The sequence below is a fragment of the Vicugna pacos genome, chromosome 9 (genome assembly GCF_048564905.1).
Source record: "Vicugna pacos chromosome 9, VicPac4, whole genome shotgun sequence".
Classification (NCBI taxonomy): domain Eukaryota; kingdom Metazoa; phylum Chordata; class Mammalia; order Artiodactyla; family Camelidae; genus Vicugna; species Vicugna pacos.
In genome coordinates, this window is record NC_132995.1 from 2,144,481 (window position 1) to 2,162,182 (window position 17,702).

The following is a 17,702-nucleotide window of genomic DNA, read 5'->3' on the forward strand; positions in this document are numbered from 1 at the left end:
TTCTCCCTTTACTCTGATTGCCCTGCATAAAACCTCAGAAACGAAAGATAGTCCAAGGACTGGCCCTCGATGGTTATGGCCATCCAGCCTGGGAGGGAGGCCCGGAGAGCTGTGTGTTGGGTGGCTGGCCAGCCCAGAGTCTCCCTTGGAGCTCTTCTCTATTTTCCATCTAAATACTGCCAATGCTGCAAATTCTGTCCATTTGCACCTCTCCTCTGAAACCCAGATTTGCATGTCCACCTGCCAGCTGCCGACCCCACAGGGGCATAACCAATAGGCACCTCAACCTTAATATATCCAGAAAGGAGCTCCTGGTCTCCCCCAGAAAGCTGCACTGTGCACGGCTTCCTGTATCCTTCAGTGGCAGCTCCATCTTTCCATTCACTTAGATTTAAAAAGTGGGGCTCAGGGGAGGGTAGAGCTCAGTGGTAGAGTGTGTGCTTAGCGTGCACAAGGCCCTGGGTTCAAGCCCCAGCATCTCCACTGAAAAAAGAAAAACAGGAACTCATTTTTGACTGCTCTCTCAAATCGCAGAGCAAGTCCTTCAGAGAATTCTATGAGCTCTACCTTCAGATACATCCAGAATGTGACTCCCACCCTGAGAACTGGTCCCTGGGCCCCCATCTGCCTGGCATTCTCTTCTTCTGCTCATCCTCTGGCTGCATCCCCTCCTCCTTCACACCTCCCCGGCCGCACACTGGGAAGTCCAGGCCCCTTTGGAACTTCCTCTCACCCATCTCTGCTTCAGTTTTCTCCGTAACACTCACCACTGTAGGGAACACTACATGTTTTATTTATTAATTTATTTCGATGTCCAAGTTCCTTCTCTCCTGGAATGCAGGCACCAACAGGGCAAGGATGGGTGTGTGTGTCTTGTTACCCACTCGTCCCGCCGTCTGAGTTCTGCACACACTCAGTAATATCTACTGAAGGGATGTTAACGGTAGGCGCTCTGCCCACCTGTGTCTTCAGTCTGTCACCCCCTCTCAATGCCCTCTTCCACCTCCTCAGCTAAGAACGCCACAGTCCCCCCTCCAGGAGGAGCTGACTGGCACCTCTCGAGTCATAAAACCCCCACCCTGGGCTCCCTGTGTGCCCGGAGCCACTGACAACTTAACCCCCACCCCCCACCCCCCACCGCAGTGCCCTCCACACACCTGCATTTCTGCAAGACAGAAAGCAACTCCTGATGTGTGTTTATCCTGACAAAACTCACCGGCCCAGGACGTAGCCAGGCTCACGGCACCCTGGGCGGACTGGCCTCACATCAGAGGCCTTACAATGGATCTTACAACCAGTCAGGGACCTGTGCACGAGCTGATCACGCATCCCCCTCCTCGTGTGCACAGCCCCCTCCCCCCCAAAAGAGACCCTGCACACCCACCCTTGGGGATCCCGCAGGCGCCCCTCGCCAGGGTGGCCCGCTGGTGCCTGTAGCGGCGTCCCTGTTAAGCTTTCCGGAACTCTCCCTGGTCTCTGGTAGTTCTCTGCCAACCCACGTGTCACCATCACCGTGTTGTGCACCCTCTTTCTGAAAAACCACCTGTACCTTCATTAAACAAACAAACCCGATCATCTCCCCCCGACCACCCCACAAATCAGTAAGGAAAAAGGATTATTTGAAAAGAAATACTTTATTTTCTCCATCCTGCAGCAGAGGACCCCCCTCCACTTCTGGCTGGAGGAGTCTCGGGTTGGGTAGAGGAGCGGGGAAGGGCAAGCATGCTACCTTCAAGGATCTTTCCCCATTGCATCGTCCGAGTATCTCAGCATTAAACGGGATATTGATGTTATATTAGCCAATAGCTCACGTGATGAGCGAGGTGATGCCAAGAGCTCGACTACTTTGAATGCGCTGCGGGAGTTTTCCCTGATTACTCTCAGGAGCTCCTAAATGGTGCCAGAATTATTCTTTTTTTTTTTATTGGGGGGGTTGTTAGGTTTATTTATTTTTCTTGATGGAGGTACCAGGGATTGAACCCAGGACCTCATGCGTGCTAGGCACACACTTTGCCCTGAGCTATGCCCTTCCCACCCAGAATTGTTCTTGAGTTGCTTAACATTACGTCATACTTATTCCAAGTAAAACCTGAGACAGTCCAGGGACTTTTGAGAATCATTCTTCAAACGCTCCGAACTTTCTTCCCGAGGTTCTGGGGTTTAATTTCAGGATCTCAGTCTCAGGAGAGGCTGTGTCCACAGGGTTTCAGGAGGAGCTGGAGCGGACGTTTGGAGACACCTCTGGCTGCAGGAAGTCCTCCTCTTTGGGAACTTTCTTGCCGAGCACGCCCAGGTCTGCGGGGGAGGAAGAGGGGACTTTTGGGTGGTTCTGCTCAAAACCACCACCCAAAGCAAGTCCTCGAGGCTGGTGGTGAAGTTAGAGAGGGAGGTCTCATCGGTTGTCTCAGATCCAGGAGCCTTCCTGTCTCCCCTTCCCACCCGCGTTTTAAGGTGGTATGTGGTGTGGTGGGTGTTTTCAAGAGCCGGAGTGTAGCCCAGGATGGAGTGGGAGTTAGTAAATTCAGGAGAGGTGTCATGTCCAAGGTTGGTTGATCTCCAAGAAATGCTTTTCAAAGGATTAGTACAGTTGGATAAAGACATGGTGTTAGTTTCCCAAAATAGAGTTAGGAGTGAAAGAGGCGGAGTTGGGGTGGAAATCCAGCTGGAGGAAGGCAGGCAAAGCTGGGGCTGGATCGCTGACCAAGATCGTGGCTGTGTGGGAAGGTGGCATGTGAAGCCTGCATTTGGATAACTTAGTTCATTCACGTAACAAATATTTATCAAGCGCGAATATTTACCAAGTCCCCACAATGCAGCCTCCACCGTGCCGGGCCGTGAGCAAGGCAGACGGTCGCTACGCACGTGGAGTTTAGATTTACTGGGAGAAGACAGAGTATAGGCAGGTAAATACATGAGAAGGAGGAATCGCAGAGTGATCAATGTTACTATTAAAGTAAAGCAAGATGACAGAAGCAGATGAAACAGGTTTATGCCGGAGGGCAGGGAGAACCTGTCAGGTGGAAGTGATGGCTGAACTGACTTCTGAACAACGTGAAGGATCTAGCCATGCACCGCTCTGGACACAGAACGTTCCAGATTGGAGCAAGAGCTGGTGCAAACATCCTAGAGTAATCGGACCCGGGGTTCCCAGGAAACCGGAAGCCGGAGTGGGGACAGAAGGGTGTATGTGGCTGAGTGCAGGGGAGTTCGGAGTGAGTTTAGAGGCTGGAAATAAGGATCTCATCTGGAAGAGAGGTCAAGCCGGAACTGAACCATGAGGTCAATGTCTCAGCTACGGCTGAGCCTGGGGGGGATTTTGGGGGGACGCAGGCTTGGGTAGGGGGAATCATAATTAGGAAAAATGCCAGATTGTGGGGAGACATCGGGGGCTGGTTGGCACATTAGAGCTGGGCAGTGAGGTAGGATCTGAAGTGAAGGAACAGAGTGGCAGTGAGCGGTCCAAGCCAGGAAGGGAGTTCAGCGCTGAGGACGTGTGGCCGGGCAGGAGCTGTGGGTTTGGGTGAGGGGGCCCTGGGGTGATTTCAGTTTCCTCGCTGATCCTTCAGGTTCGGCTGCCTTTTCTCCTGTCCTTGTCCCACCTCTCCCCCCACTCGCTTCCATATTTGCCCGGCTTTACCTCCAACCTCTGGTTTGGCGGAAGTCTCCCTCAGACCCCTCCTGGAGGCCAGCTGGGACTGGGAGTGAGGGAGCCCATCTAAGAAGGAAGACAAAGCTCGTTATTCCTCCAGGCCACTCAGTTCCCCACCTTGTCCTGTCCCTCGTGGCTCTGCTTCCTTTATCTCCTCGGAACCTTACAGCACTTGGTGGCTCTCCTCCAGGGGCAAGCGTTCCCCACCACCCACCCTCTCTTCCTCCCCGGGAGACGTTTGGCTATATAAGACATTTTTCGTTGTCCTAACTTGGAGGTCCTGTGCCATCTAGTGGGTGGAGGCCAGGGATTCTGCTCAACATCCCCCAGTGTGCATGACATTTCAGCCCCAAATGTCAACAGTGCAGAGGTTGCAGAGGTTGCAGAGGTTGCGAAGGAACTGCCTGAGAGGCACTGAACTGCCCCCACCTGGCAGGTGGCGACGGTGAGCAGATTCCAGTCAAGTCAAACGCTGCCTTCACAGTGTGTCTACCCAGGGCTCCCAAGCCCTGTGCACCTCCAAGGCTCTCTCCCTTGAGACGTGCAATGGGAACGGAGGGGAATCTCAGAGACGGTCCTCGGCCAGGTAAGAAGATGAGGTAACAGACCAGGGAGGAGCAAAGAGGAAGGGGATGGAGAACCTTGCACGGAGATAATACTTGGAACAACCATGCCTTAGCTAGTTCCCGCCATGTACCAGGCTCCCCCTAGGAGTCCTCCATGCTTGCTTCCACTGTGAGGTGGTTTTCATAACGCCGTTTTAGGCATTTAAAGCAAGCTGCAACCCCTGCTCAAGCTCCCTCAACTAGAAAGGGGCAGAGCAAGGGATGGAGCCCGCGTCTGCAAAGCCAGCAATGGGGCGGCGAAGGAGAGTGCTGGAGAGGAAGAGGGGTCTCACTCCCCATTCACTCACCAATGGCTTTCCACAGGTCTAGGATTCCGAGGGCCATCTTCTCCTCCCTGCCTCCGTCAGCCCTCGGGGGAGGATGGAGCACTGAGAACGGGTGGGAGGAGCAAGACCAGGGGGTCATTAAATGGAAGAGACAACACACTGAATCAGGCAGTCCCGCCTCCACCGAAGCCGGGGCAGGGTGCACGCCGACAGTCCCTACTTGCCAGGGAGGAGATCCTGGCTCTGAAAGTAGAGTCTCTTGCTCCAAGTTACCCCAGGGCTAAGTGGTGGAAGTGGGGTTGGAACCCACCTACGCCTGGATCCAAAGATCACTTCCTTTCTGCCCTGCCACACTGCTGCAACACTGGGATCTCGGCATGCAACTGATTTAACTGTCGCCAAGTGGCACACTGCCACCTATACAGCACGTGCCCAAGGAAGAGCGCTTGGGGGAAGGGGGGTGGAGGAGCACGCCAGGTGTCGATCTAATTTATCTGATCCTCACGACAGCCCCGCGCAGCAGGGGCCATGGTTACACGCATCGTCACAGATGAGGACACGGAGGTGTGGCGAGATTAAGGCTGTATCCCAAGCCAGGGGAAGAGGTGGGACCTGAATCCCATGCTCTGGCTCTGGGGTCCACCCCCCATTACTCCACTAGACCAACCCCCAAGACAGTGGAAGGAAAGCCCGTGGGCTTCAGGGAATATGAGCTGAGGGTCTTTACAGGGCTGCGAACGCACTGGCCCCAGGCGCCAGACAGGGAGGGAGTGCTCAGAGTGGGCTCGCTCACCGGGACCCAGAAGGTAGCCGGCGCTGTTGAGGGTCCAGCCTCCTCGCCCCTGGACAGAGACAGAGAGACAGACTCTGAGAGAGCGGAGAGGGAACCGGCACCCACAGGCCTGGGGTGACGTGGGGCAGCCAGCACGCCGCTTAACCGCTAGCTTGTGAAGTGGGTTCACTTAACCCGAAGTCACCAATGAGGACACTGAAGGCTTCCTAAGACCAGCAACTCGGAATGAAAAGAAAGCGTTGAAAACCACTCCTGGGGGGTGGGGGGAGGGTATAGCTCAGTGGTAGAGCGTGTGCTTGGCATGCACGAGGTTCAGTCCCCAGTACCTCCATTAAATAAATAATAGTAACCTAATAATCACCCCCCCAGCAAAGAGTAAAAAATAAAATAAAATAAAAAGATACAATAGGAAATGCAGATTCGCCCAACCAGGAACTCGGGGTGGGGGGTGGCACTTGGTGCCTTGTGAGCCCTGCAGGTGACTGTCCTGCCTGAAATTTTACAATGACAGGAAGTCCTACCTCGGAAGGCCTCTCGGGGCATCTCCGGGCAAACGCTAGATGCTAGGAAGGTTTTGGTTCGGGTAAGCTGGGCCCTGACCCTCTGCGTCCCACCTGGGTTCTGTTCTAGCCCCGGGGCCAGGAACATGAAGCCAGTCCCTGTCTTTCTTCTCGTATTTTCACAACTTGTTCCCTGGCCCCCAGTTCAGCCAGGAAAATTAGAACAGTGCTCGTAGGAGGGCGGTGAGAGGGGGTCCTGCGGGAGCGCAGGGGCACAGGAGGTCTCACCCGGGGGGCAGGAGCGGAGGCTGGCGTCTCCGCCAGGCTGAGCAGGACGGCAAGGAGGACCAGACAGGCAGGTGGAGCCATCTGAGGGCCCGGGTGGGCGCTAGAGGCCACAGAACACTGCAAAGAGAGGGTCGTGAGTTTGTTATTTGCAGCTTGACTGGGCTGTAACTGACGGGCGGAGGACTCACACACACTTAAAAGCACACCGCTGGGGAGTCCCGGCGGCCTGCGCACCCACGGTGCCGCTGCCCCATCAGGCGGGAGGCGTTCCCACCCCATCAAGGCTTCTGTGGGCTTTTCCATGGGTTGTTTTCTTTTTTAAGTTTTTTTTTTGTTAACATGAGATGTATTCTCCTAACTTGTTTGTCTTCCTTCCAGTTTTAGTGAAAAGTAATTGACATACAACACCGTGGACGCTTAAGGCGTCCTGCGTGGCTTGACATGCATCTATATTGTGAAATTATACTTTAATTTCACATTATAATTTACCTCTTATACCAGATTACCTTATTGTTAACTGAAGGTTCATCTCCACGTCTTTTTTTTTTTAAACTGACATACAGTCAGTTACAATGTGTCCATTTCTGGGACACAATGTCCCAGTCATGCAGATACATACAGATATTCATTTTCATATTCTTTTTCATTAAAGGTTATCACAAGATATTGAATATAGTTTCCTGCACTATACAGAAGACATCTGTTTCTTTAAATCTATTTTTATATGTAGTGGTTATTATCTGCAAATCTCAAACTCCCAAATTTATCCCTTCCCACGCCCTTTCCCCAGTAACCATAAGATTGTTTACTACATCTGCCAGTCTGTTTGTTTTGTCGATGAGTTCATTAGTATCCTCTTTTTTTCCTTTCCTTTTCTTTTTTTTTTTTAATTCCACATATGAGTGACATCATATGGCATTTTTCCTTCTCTTTCTGGCTTGCTTCACTTAGAATGATGACCTCCAGGTCCATCTATGCCGCTGCAAAAGGCATTATGTTTCTCTACGTCCTTTTGTCTTAAACATATAACAGACAATTAAAACAAACACTTCCTAGTTTCTTGGCGTTTTTTTGTGGAGCACATTTATTTAGGAAGAGAGTTGATGCAGGGAAAACACCCAAGAAAGTAAGGAAGTAATAGGACATTCGATACATAAAAATGTGCCCCCAAACCCCACAATGCATGAGTGACCCAAGTTTAAGAATCACAGAGGCATTCCTACCTCCTACCCAGCCTCCCCCCATCTACTCTCTTTGGCCCAAAACCATGCCCTGAAATGCCTGATTCTCACTCCCTCCTCCAGACGGTCCCAGACCTTCCAATCCTTTTTCCTGCCCTCCCCTGGGCCCCATTACCAGGTCCCATCCTTCCCTGCCTTCCCTGCATCTTCCCAGGACCGTTGCCCCCCTCCCTGCTCACCTCACTGCAGCTGGCAGCTCTCCCCAGCTCTCTCTCCGGTATGGGTCCCAGCTCCTGCATGACTCCAGCTTTTATGCCTCCTGAGGGGAGAGGAGGAGGAAGAAGCTGGAAAGCAGGGGAGGGGGTGCTCAGCAAACCAGGTGGGGAGAAGAGGGAGAGACAGTGCAGAGGAAGGAGCAGCCAGGGCAGGCGAGGATCCACCCACGGGAGGGGCTTTTCTTCGCTGCTCTGTGAGGTCAGAACAAGGGTACTTGGAGGCAGGGATACGTTTGCCTACCTCGGTTTCCCCCCTGACCTTCTAACCAGAGGTGTCTGCTCTGTTTATCCAAGGATCACCTGCCCCGTGTCTCTGGGAGGACTCTGTATTCTCATTGATCTCCGCGCCCCTGGGTTTCTCTCCACCTGTAGCTGCTGTCCCTGCAGCCCTGGGTTCCTCTCTGCACCACCCCCTCCCCAGTCTCTCTGCCTCTTTGCAGCTCCCCCTCTCCTGCACGAGGCACCTGGGTCCACTGTTTCCTTGTTTGTTGTGAGTCTCTCCCTCCCTGGGTGATGAGTTTAGTGAGGGGCTGAGGTTCTGTCCTGGGCATCGCTGTGCCACCAGTGCACAGGTGCTCACCCAGGTGGGCACGTCCGGCTGTGCCTGGACACTCTTTTGCTTGTCATGACTTGGGAGGGTGCTTCTGGCATCAGGTGGGTAGGGGTCAGGGATGATGCTCAGCACCTTGCAGTGCACGGGATGCCCCCTTCCCCACAAAGAACGATCCAGCCCCAGATGCCAAGAGCACCATGGATGGGAAACTCTGCAACAGCCCCTAAAACAGTGCCTGGAACTCAATAAATATTTGTTGGATGAACCAATGAAGTATGTGTGCGCGTGCATGTGCGTGTGTGTGCGTGTGTGTGTGTGAGTTATCTCTCCCTCTCCGTTTCTGTTTCTCGGTCGTCTGTTTCCTTCCCTGTTGGCCCCGGACAGCAGCAGTTTTCCCGAGGAAAGCACCCCGTAATCAAGGGGTTGCCTGTGCTTCCTGGACGTCCCAGTCCTCACAGGACAGTTTCCTGGTCTCTTTGTGGGAAGAGCCACAGCTCAGCCTTCGAGACCCCCATCCGTATTCTGTAGGTCTGTGCTTCACTGTGCCGCCCCCCCCCCCGCCCCCCACCGCTGAAGGACCTTTCTGGACCTCCACCCCTTCTGTCTCAATTTAAAAAGCAGGACCCGGGGGAGAGGTCGAGTGAGAGTGAGAAACCAAGGACCACAAAGTCCCTTGTGGGCTCCTTGCTCTGGTTTTGTTCCCTGTCTCCTCGTCCTCTCTTCTCTGCATCTTTCATTTCTCATCCGGAGGAGAAGGGGGAGCTCTGAGGGGAAGAAAATGACACGCAGGTGTAAATGGCTCTGCTGGGAAAGAGGAGGGAGGAGGAGGGGTGACGCGGGGGTGGGTGGGGAGGACAGACCACGCTGGCGCCTAGAGGTGGTTACCTGGAGACGCAGGAGGCCTCCCTTCTCTGGTTAACCGGTGCGTCAACAGTGAATGCAGCAGCTCCAAACCTCGTGCAAACAAACAAACAGAAAACCCGGACGATGTGGGAGAAATGTCGCTTTCCCCGAATTTCTGTGACTGAGCGGAATGTCTGTCTTGAGCCCGCATCCCTCTTTGTAATCGGGACTCGTGGAAATGGACCCCTCTCTCCCGGGGTGGACCCTGCAGTGGTCTGCTCGGCATTTATTTGGCTCCTATTGGTGATAAGTCTGCTGGGTTTTGTCGAAGTACCTGCGTTTGTTCAGTCTGTCCCACGTGCTGTGGGGGACGCTAACCTATGCCTGGTCTTGGGGGAGTGACGGGGGGCTCGGGTGGAAACTGACCCTTCCTCCCTCCTCCCCTCGCCTCCCACGTGTCCTGGGTCCCCGTCTACAACCCAGACGAGCTCATGACCCAATCATTCCAGCCAGTGAAGGTAGAAAAGATATTTGCTGGAGGTTCCTAAGGGAAAGTTAAATCCTCATCACTGTTTTTTAAACATTAAAAAAAATAATTTTGAATATATGGGAAAGTTGTCCGAATAATTCTCAAACACTCAGCCTGCACACGGTTGTTTCACCGCGTCTGACTTTTCTGGCCCCCCTCCCCAGGGACACGGAGATAGTCTGAACTGCAAACACGATGCCCCTTTGCCCCTAAATTCTTCAATGTGGTGCTTTGTTTTCCTCCGAAAAACAAGGAAGTCCTCTGACGTAAACCACAGGAAAATGGTCAAAGTCGCGAAATTAACACCGACGCGCGCTCACGTCGGAGCGGCGGCCTCATTCCGTTTGGCCAGTCGTCCCAGGAACGGTTACGGCGACACCGAAAGCAAACCAGCCGCCACCGCCGCCACTGGCCGTCTCCCCTGCTCGCCGTGTCTTCCTTGACCTTGACACTGACCTTGACTTTTTTGTTGGGGGAGGGGGGCCGCCCGTGAGTTGCTCTGCGGGTGAGTCCCAGCGTGCGCTTGCCCGACACTGTCTCGATTAGACGCTGGGGACCCGCAGCGGCCACTGCCGTGCGGTTGGAGGAATCACCTCCTCCCGGGCACATCCTGTGGTGGGAGCAGGGGCGTCAGTTCCTCCGCCCCGGCGATGCTAGCTGTGGTCACCGGGCTAAGGCGGTGCCCACCAGGTGTCCCCACTGCTAAGCTGCTTCCTGTCCCTTTGTCATGAGGGAGTGGCTCGAGAGGGCGCAGGTGCGCCTCCGGCTCTTCTGGGTTTCTGGAAGCAAGTCTCTCTGTAGACACAGACATGCATATATACATACGCACACCAACGCGCGCGTCTCGCAGTCTCTTCCCGAAACGGGCCCGGAGCCCCGGGAGTTGCTGTACCCTCTGCCCCCAGGAGGGGGAGCCAAACCCAGGCTGATCCAGCACCTGCCGGCGCTTCCCGGAGCCGCTTGGTGACGGCCTCCCGTGTGTGTTACGAAGACTTAGCGTGAGATTTACGCCCTTGAAGAATCCTGGGGTGCACGGCAGGTCTCTGGGCCGTACTCGCCTAGCATAACTGAGTGTCTTTCCCGGTCACGATGGCGTGAAGCAGGAAGTCAGCAACGGGGGGGGGTCACGAACGTGTGGAAATCAAGCAGCAGCTGCTACGTGGCCACGGGGTCAGGGCAGGAATGGGAGGGGAAGTCAGGAGACGTGGGGCTTTGTTTGGGGGGGTGATTATTTTAATGCGGCTACCAGGGACTGAGCCCAGGCCCTCGTGCATGCTGAGCGCCGCTCTGCCGCTGAGCTGTGCCCTCCCCCCAGGAAATGTCTTGACTTAGGCCGGATGACTCAGGTTTCTGGAATCTGCACCGAATGCTTCCTGAGAGATCACACCTCCCACCCCCAATGTCACATCTGAGTTTTCATGCTGGGTGGGGCGCATACAAGGCCAAGGGATCAACAGCAACTCGTCCTCAGCGCTCTCGTCCGAAGGGGCAGAGTACGCCACCCCGACATACGCCGTATCAGCGTCATGCTGAGCTGTGAGCACCCGAGAAATGGCAGACGCGGGGAGAGGCTTCCTCCCCGGCCCCCCACGCCCCCCACACCCCCCATACACATTCTGCTTCTGCCGGGAACACTCATTAACATCCAAAGGGGCTGATTATCCACTCCATTTACTTTTTTATCAAGTACTTGAGGAAACGGGGCTGGAGGATTTAGCCTGCCCCCAGCAAATAACATGTTTAAGTGTCTAAATGAGGGTACAGGTTGTAGGTTGAAAGGCAGAGGAGAAAAAGGGAGCAGGAAGCAGGAGGAACTGGGTTTTCCTTCTGTCCAAGAGTAGTACGGGACATTGACCGCCACTGCCTGACAGCGCTTTGCGAAGACCGAACGGAGATGGTTTTTCTTTTTGTTTACTCGCTCAGTTGCTTGGCTAAAATAGCCCCCAGCCTCCCTGTACATTCTTGAACCCAAGGCTGTTTTCGAGAAAGTTGTGGTTGATGACCTCAGAAGAATGGACAGACCCAGGGAGTTTTCTGTGATGCCAGACGGACTTACCAAGACCAAGAAGAACATAGCACCACGAACTGCCCCTGACCGCTATCACTCTTCTGCTCCGTCCAGTTTTCCTATAGAACCTCGAGATCCCAGCCCCAAGGTGGGCTCACAGTCTCTGAGGCGTTAGGCCGCCGTGACTCCCCACTGCCTGCAAAGCAATAAAGCGGCTCTTTTCTGTTGCCATCAAGGTCTCTGTCTCTGAGTTTGAATTCATCTTCTGGGGTACAGAGGCCAAGTTTTTGGTAACAGTCTGCACAGATGGATGGATGGATGGAAGGACAAAGCAGAGAAAAAGACACAGAGGGTCAGAGAGAGTATTTGCATCTAAGATTACATCCGTGCTGCCCCTCAGGGCTCCGGGAATGGGACTGTATTAACAGAGCAATGCTGCGTGAATGACAACAGGGCAGCGTCCGTCCTGGATGCTTAGAATATGCAAGGCCCTGTGCTAACACCTTTATTTAGATTCATCTCGTTTAACCTGAAAAATAGCCCTATAAAATGGGTACCGCTAAAATCCCATTTACAGAGGGGACGTGCAGGAATAACGTGTCCTATACCGCACATCTCCCAGGGGACAGAGGCAAGACTCAGCCACAGCTCAGCTGGCCCTTTGGCCACTAAGTGACAAGAAGCAGGCAGCGGACATCTCAGCATATAAACAATCCTACGAATTTCTGATTAATTCTTTAGTCTCAGATCCTAGAATAAAGGTAACTCAGTCAAAAGTCATAGACATTTTGAGGTTCTTCATATATATTTCCAGTCTGTCTTTCAGCACTAGGGTACCAGTTTCCAGTTCCACCAGCACTACAGGAAGGGACCACTTCTGTCTGGAAGATGGACAATTTTGAAGGAAAGATCAAAGCGCTGTAGATGAGGAAGAAAAGACCTCATTGAATTATTGAGCCAGAAAGGATCAAATTCTTAGTTTTTTTTTTTTTAAAGAGGGATAGGTCAGTGAGACTGAAAACCATGATAGCAGAAAGATAAAGATGTCCAAGAGGTAACAGGATAGGAACCTGCGGGCAGGAAGAGAAGCATCAGAGCTGGCTCTCCTAGGAACACTCCGAGCGAAGTGCAGGTAAGTCAGAACAGAGCAGAGCCAAAGAGGGCAGAAATGTTGAGGACGGCATGTGAAAAGCATCGCTGATGCTGACGGCGTGTTCACACTGGTGACTCAAGCGGGACGATGCGGGGAGGACGTGCGATTCACGGGCTGCAGGCTTCCAAGGTGGGAGAGTTTCCTGGAGCTCGGCTGCTGATAGCAGCTGCGATGGGGAGTCCATGGAAGAGAGTATGACCTCACTCCCTTTCCTGCCCATAAATAGCCCAAAGATCATTGTCCTTGCAACACCCTCCACGACCCCACTCCTGTTTTCCCTACCGCATGCCCTGAAAAGGAGGGATTCGGGAGTCAGCGTTCGCTGGCCGACTGTGGGATTGTGGGAAAGTCACTGCAGGTCTGTGGACCCCCATCTCCTCACTGATGGCCAGGGGAGCCAGATCAGATGCTGCAGACATTGGTGGCCCAGGCCAGACCCTCTGCTGTGCTTTGGGTGTGTTTGCTAGTTTTCTTTATGTCTTCTTTTCGTATGTTTAGTTCCTCTGTGGTGTTGAGTTGAGTCACCAGCATGTGGAGTTCAGAAATGTCACACAGAGGTCTGGATTTCTACCTTCTCTTGATACCAGGGGGGTATCTGTAAACTCTGGGCCCAAGTCCTCAGGGGCAGCTGCCAGGAGGGCCGAGGAGCAGCTTTGGAAAGGTCTTGTTCTTTCCAGTTCACCACAGACCTCACCAGCCCCTACTGGCCACCCCAGCCTTCCTCATTCACCTCCTTGGTCCCTATTCTATCCTGCACGGAAACCCCTGCCCTAGAAATGGGTGGAAGGACAAGTATGTGACCTTTCCTTGGGCTTTGCGATGGGAAGAGGGTGCGTGCAGGGGTTTTGGCTGGCACCCCGCCCTGGAGTCTAGCCCTTTCTGGCGTCCTGGTGTCCTGGCATCTCACATCTCCCGGGCTGCTTTGTGTCCCTTTCTGCCCCTGTCGTGTCCCCTGTGCCTCAGTCTCTGCTGCTCTGCATTGCTTTGGAGGAAGAAAGGGACGTGGAAGGAGAATGGACTTTGGAACCAGATGTGCCTGGGTTTGAATCTCAGCTCTGCCACTTCCTAATTAGCCATCTGAGTGGCTGAAGATTAGCCTCACCTTTAAAAGAGGAATAATTTTTTTTAATAATAATTTTAAAATACCAGGAGAGGGTACAGCTCAGTGGTAGAGTGTGTGCCTAGCATGCATGAGGTCCTGGGTTCAATTCCAGTACCTCCATTAAAAATATATACATATATACATTTTCACAGGGTTGCTGTGAGGACAAAGTTTTGAGGATTTGCATATAAAGCAGGCAGGGAAGGGAGCCACTGGGAAAGGGGTCCTCGCCAATGATCGTAAACCGGTTACTAGTGATCATAAGCACTTACTGGGCTTCAAGCAATGAGCCAACCTCACCGGATTCTCCCAACAACCCAACAAGGTCCATATTATCCTCAATGACAATGAACCAATGACAAACACGGAGGCTCAGAGAGGTTAAGTAACCTCCCCAAGATTGCACAGCCAGTAAATAACCAGATTCAAATGCAGGCATTTGGACTCCAGAGCCTAGTTGCTTAACCATCATGCAACCATTCCTCCCAGTAACAAGGGAACCCCGTACCTGCAGGACTAGAGAACAGGATGTCAGAACAGGGGGTGGTTCGATCCAAGGCAACAAACGAGGGAGAGGCTGCGGGACATTCTGTTCCTGTCTGCTGTCCTCTTCCCTGAACTGACTGACCCTCCTCAGTCTCCTGCTTCCCTTCGCTTCCCCCCGCCCTTCACCTCTTTACCACACAACAGCCAAAATACTGCGTTTAAAGTATAAACAGGATGATGCAAACAACTCTGGCCCCAAGCCTTCTGATGGTTCCGGGCCGGCCCAAAATACAACCAAACCCTCACTTTAGCCCGCAAGCGTTCGTGACTCACCTCCCTCCACGCCCCCCGCCCAGCCACGTGGCTTCTCCTCCCCAAGGCCTCGGGACTGCCTGCGCCCTCTGCCCAGGTCTTTGCCGGGCTGGGTCAGCAGCACCCAGGCCTCGGCCCAGACCCCTCCTGACACAGTGCCTGGCTGCAGCAGGTGTTCAGTAAAGACTGCTGAATAATGAAGAGTTCTCAGGAGACTGCACTGCTGGCCCCAGTCCCACGCCCTTTCCCGCATCCGAGCCAAGCCAAGCGGGGTCTGACTCCTGAGCTTGAACACCTGCTGCCTTGCAGCTCGCTGTGGCCGGTGAGGTATGGCGGAGTGAGTGGTGCTGGCTTCAGGCTCGGGCCTTGAGAGGCCTTGCACATCCTGGCTCTGTCCGCCTTGCTCATCCTGGGGCCCTGCCTCTGCCCTGTGAACAAGCCCGGCTGGAGGGTGGGGACCGTGTCTCGGACAAGGTTCACTTCTGCCTCTTCCCACACCTCTTCCTCATGCCCAAGAGCCGGGAAATCAGTTTTAAGCAGGGGGGGTAGTGTGAACCCCTATGGCTTGACCTAGAGTGGTGGGGGGGATGGAGGCAGAGAGAAAGGTAGAGCTTCAAGATATATTTTTGGGGGGCTAATTAGGTTTATTTAGTATTTTTTTAGAGGAGGTACTGGGGATTGAACCCAGGACCTCGTGCATGCTAAGCATGCGCTCTGCCACCGAGCTACACCCTCCCCTGCTAAGGATGTATTTTGGGAGTGGAACCAGAATGGATTCAGGAACCAGTGAGCTACATCACCCACCAGCGGGTTGCTCACCTCCTCACACAGCAAGGAAAGGGCCGGGCTGGGTTCGAACCTGGTGTTTCCGCTCCCTCTAACTAGGGGAAAGGGACTGGAAGCGGTGCAGCGGCCAGAAGGGAAACTAAGGGAAAGTCAGCTCACCTCTGCGGCACCCTCACGGAGCCCCCTGCACGGACCCCTCGGAGCTGAAGCAGGAAACTGACGGATTCCCATGGCCAGTCTGGAGCCCCTGGCCACCAGCCAGCTCCTACGAGAACCTCCATGAACCACAGTCTCCCTTCTTGGCACCAGAGAAGGAAGCAGGAAGACGAGGTCCAACCTCCAAAGCCGCAATCTGGGTTTTCCGGTCTGCGGCGCTGGCTGGTAAATAAAAACGGCCGGTGAGCCACAGCTCATCCTGTCCCGATGGGACTGGGTCGGGGGGCGGTGGGTTTTGCTTATTTTCCTGGTTGGATGCAGCTGTTTGGGTTCATCACAGCCCCTCTGTCCTTGGCTCACCATCGTCACTGGGCTGTGCAAAGCCCTTCTCTTTTCAAACGGATTATACTATTCCCTTCTACCTCCTCCACGGGCAGTCACCAATGTACTGTGCGTGCATCCTGGGGTTTTTTGTTTTTGTTTTGTTTTTTGATGTTTTAACTTTTATTGAATTGTTAGGAAAACTGAAACAGAAAACAATGTTTCTTGTTTTTCAAAGAACTAGTCAGCAGTGACGTTATAACATCTACTGTTTGCTTATTTAGTTTTTTTTGTGTAGCTTTTTTTTTAAATTGAAGTATAGTCAGTTTAGTGTTGTGTCAGCTTCTGGTATACAACATGTTTCAGTCATACATGAATATACATATATTTGTATTCATGTTCTTTTTCATTACAGGTTATTACGAGATATTGAATATAGTTCCCTGTGCTATATAGTATAAACTTGTTTACCTATTTTATATATAGTAGTTAGCATTTGCAAATCTAACACTGATTTAGTTTTAAATTGATCAAATACTTATCTAGTTTTAAGTTTTTATTGAAGTACAGTTGATTTACACAGTTGTGTTGGTTTCAGGGGTACAGCAGAGTGATTCAGTGTTTTCGGGCCCCTCCCACCCCAAGGCTCGGTCGGCACCGTGCATCCTGTGTGACAAAGGTGGAGAGAGATGGGGATACCTCGATGGACCATTGCACAGGCAGACACTGTGTGTTGGGGGTGGGGGGACCCGAGGGAAGTCAGGGATACAGCCTCGACAGCCCAGGTGGTGGCTGTGCTGGTGGCAGCAGCGAGGGGCCCTGAGCGATGGCAGGTGCTGGCGTATCAGTGCCATGTGATGAGCAGGCGCCACCAGGGCGCTGGGGCCAGACCACCTGGTTTAGATCCGAGACCACAGCCCAGCCACGGATGTTCTGGTGCCTCGGTTCCCTGATGTGTGTGACGGGGTGACAACAGTGCCTGTCTCCTTGGGTCATGACCATGAAAGGAGCTGATGGCTCTGAGTGCTTGAAAGACCCAGCCTGGCCTGACACCCCCGATCCCACCTCCTCGTGCTCCTCCCAGTCTCCTCGTGAGGTCCTGCGGCAGATGACATGCCTCTCCCAGCTGGCTTCCTCTGCTGGACGTGGCGCCAGAGACCTCCGGAAGGAAAGGCGAGCCCGTGGTCCCGGAAGCTTCCGCAGGCCCAGCAATGCAAGCGTTGCATTCACACCCTCATTTAACTTCCAGGACGGGCCCCTTCCTCAGGAGTGCTCTTAGCCCTGTTTCTCAAGGTGAGTGCTAAGGCCCAAGGGTTTGCCCAAGGCACCCTGGCTGTCACCATCACTCCTGGAGATTCCCTGGCACCCAACCTCCTCCAGCTGTCACCAGTCTTGGAAGGCGGAGCCAGCCTCTGGCTATACATGCCAGACAATCCAGCTAGTCGCTTTCCCAGACGCCCTTGCAGCCAGGGCATGGCCCGTGGCCTGGGTCTGTCTACTGGACAGACGCACCAGCGCTGGATTCTGAGCCAGGAGCTGGCAAAGCCTATGGCAGTGACTGTGGAGGATTTGGCCGGCAGAAGCCCAGGCTCGGGCGCTGGACACACAGGAGCCCAGGGCAATGCCAGACCCGAGAGGGCGGGTCAGACATCAGCAGGGGGTGCAGACAGGCCAGAGCTCTCCTTCCAGGACACCCAAACGAGCAACTGTCTTTCCCTGGAGAGAAGGAACCAGGGTCTGGATCCTGTGCTGAACTTAGAACGGAAGTGAGGGGGCACTCAGAGAAGGGGGCTGGCCAAGGGCTGCACCCAACAGTGAGCCACCCTCGAGCCCCCACCACCTCCGCCTGGGGGTCCAGATTGATAGCCACCAGGC

General features: G+C 53.7%; 1 protein-coding gene across 2 annotated transcripts; it reads right to left on the reverse strand.

The window, feature by feature from the left end:
• Positions 1-1,615: 1,615 nt before the first annotated feature.
• GALP (galanin like peptide) lies at positions 1,616-15,800 on the reverse strand. 2 transcript variants are annotated; one of them, XM_072968452.1, is made up of 9 exons: positions 15,510-15,800; positions 11,560-11,707; positions 9,017-9,085; positions 7,543-7,622; positions 6,123-6,239; positions 5,335-5,383; positions 4,563-4,643; positions 3,638-3,715; positions 1,616-2,295 (listed from the first exon to the last, which is right to left on the reverse strand). In XM_072968452.1, the coding sequence occupies exons 4-9, from the start codon at positions 7,600-7,602 to the stop codon at positions 2,207-2,209; spliced, it is 474 nt and encodes a 157-aa protein (XP_072824553.1). In that variant the 5' UTR covers positions 7,603-7,622; positions 9,017-9,085; positions 11,560-11,707; positions 15,510-15,800; the 3' UTR covers positions 1,616-2,206. The 2 variants fall into 2 exon arrangements, with proteins under 2 accessions (XP_072824553.1, XP_072824554.1); XM_072968453.1 differs by lacking the exons at positions 9,017-9,085; positions 11,560-11,707; positions 15,510-15,800 and having other exon boundaries at positions 7,543-8,631.
• Positions 15,801-17,702: the final 1,902 nt, after the last annotated feature.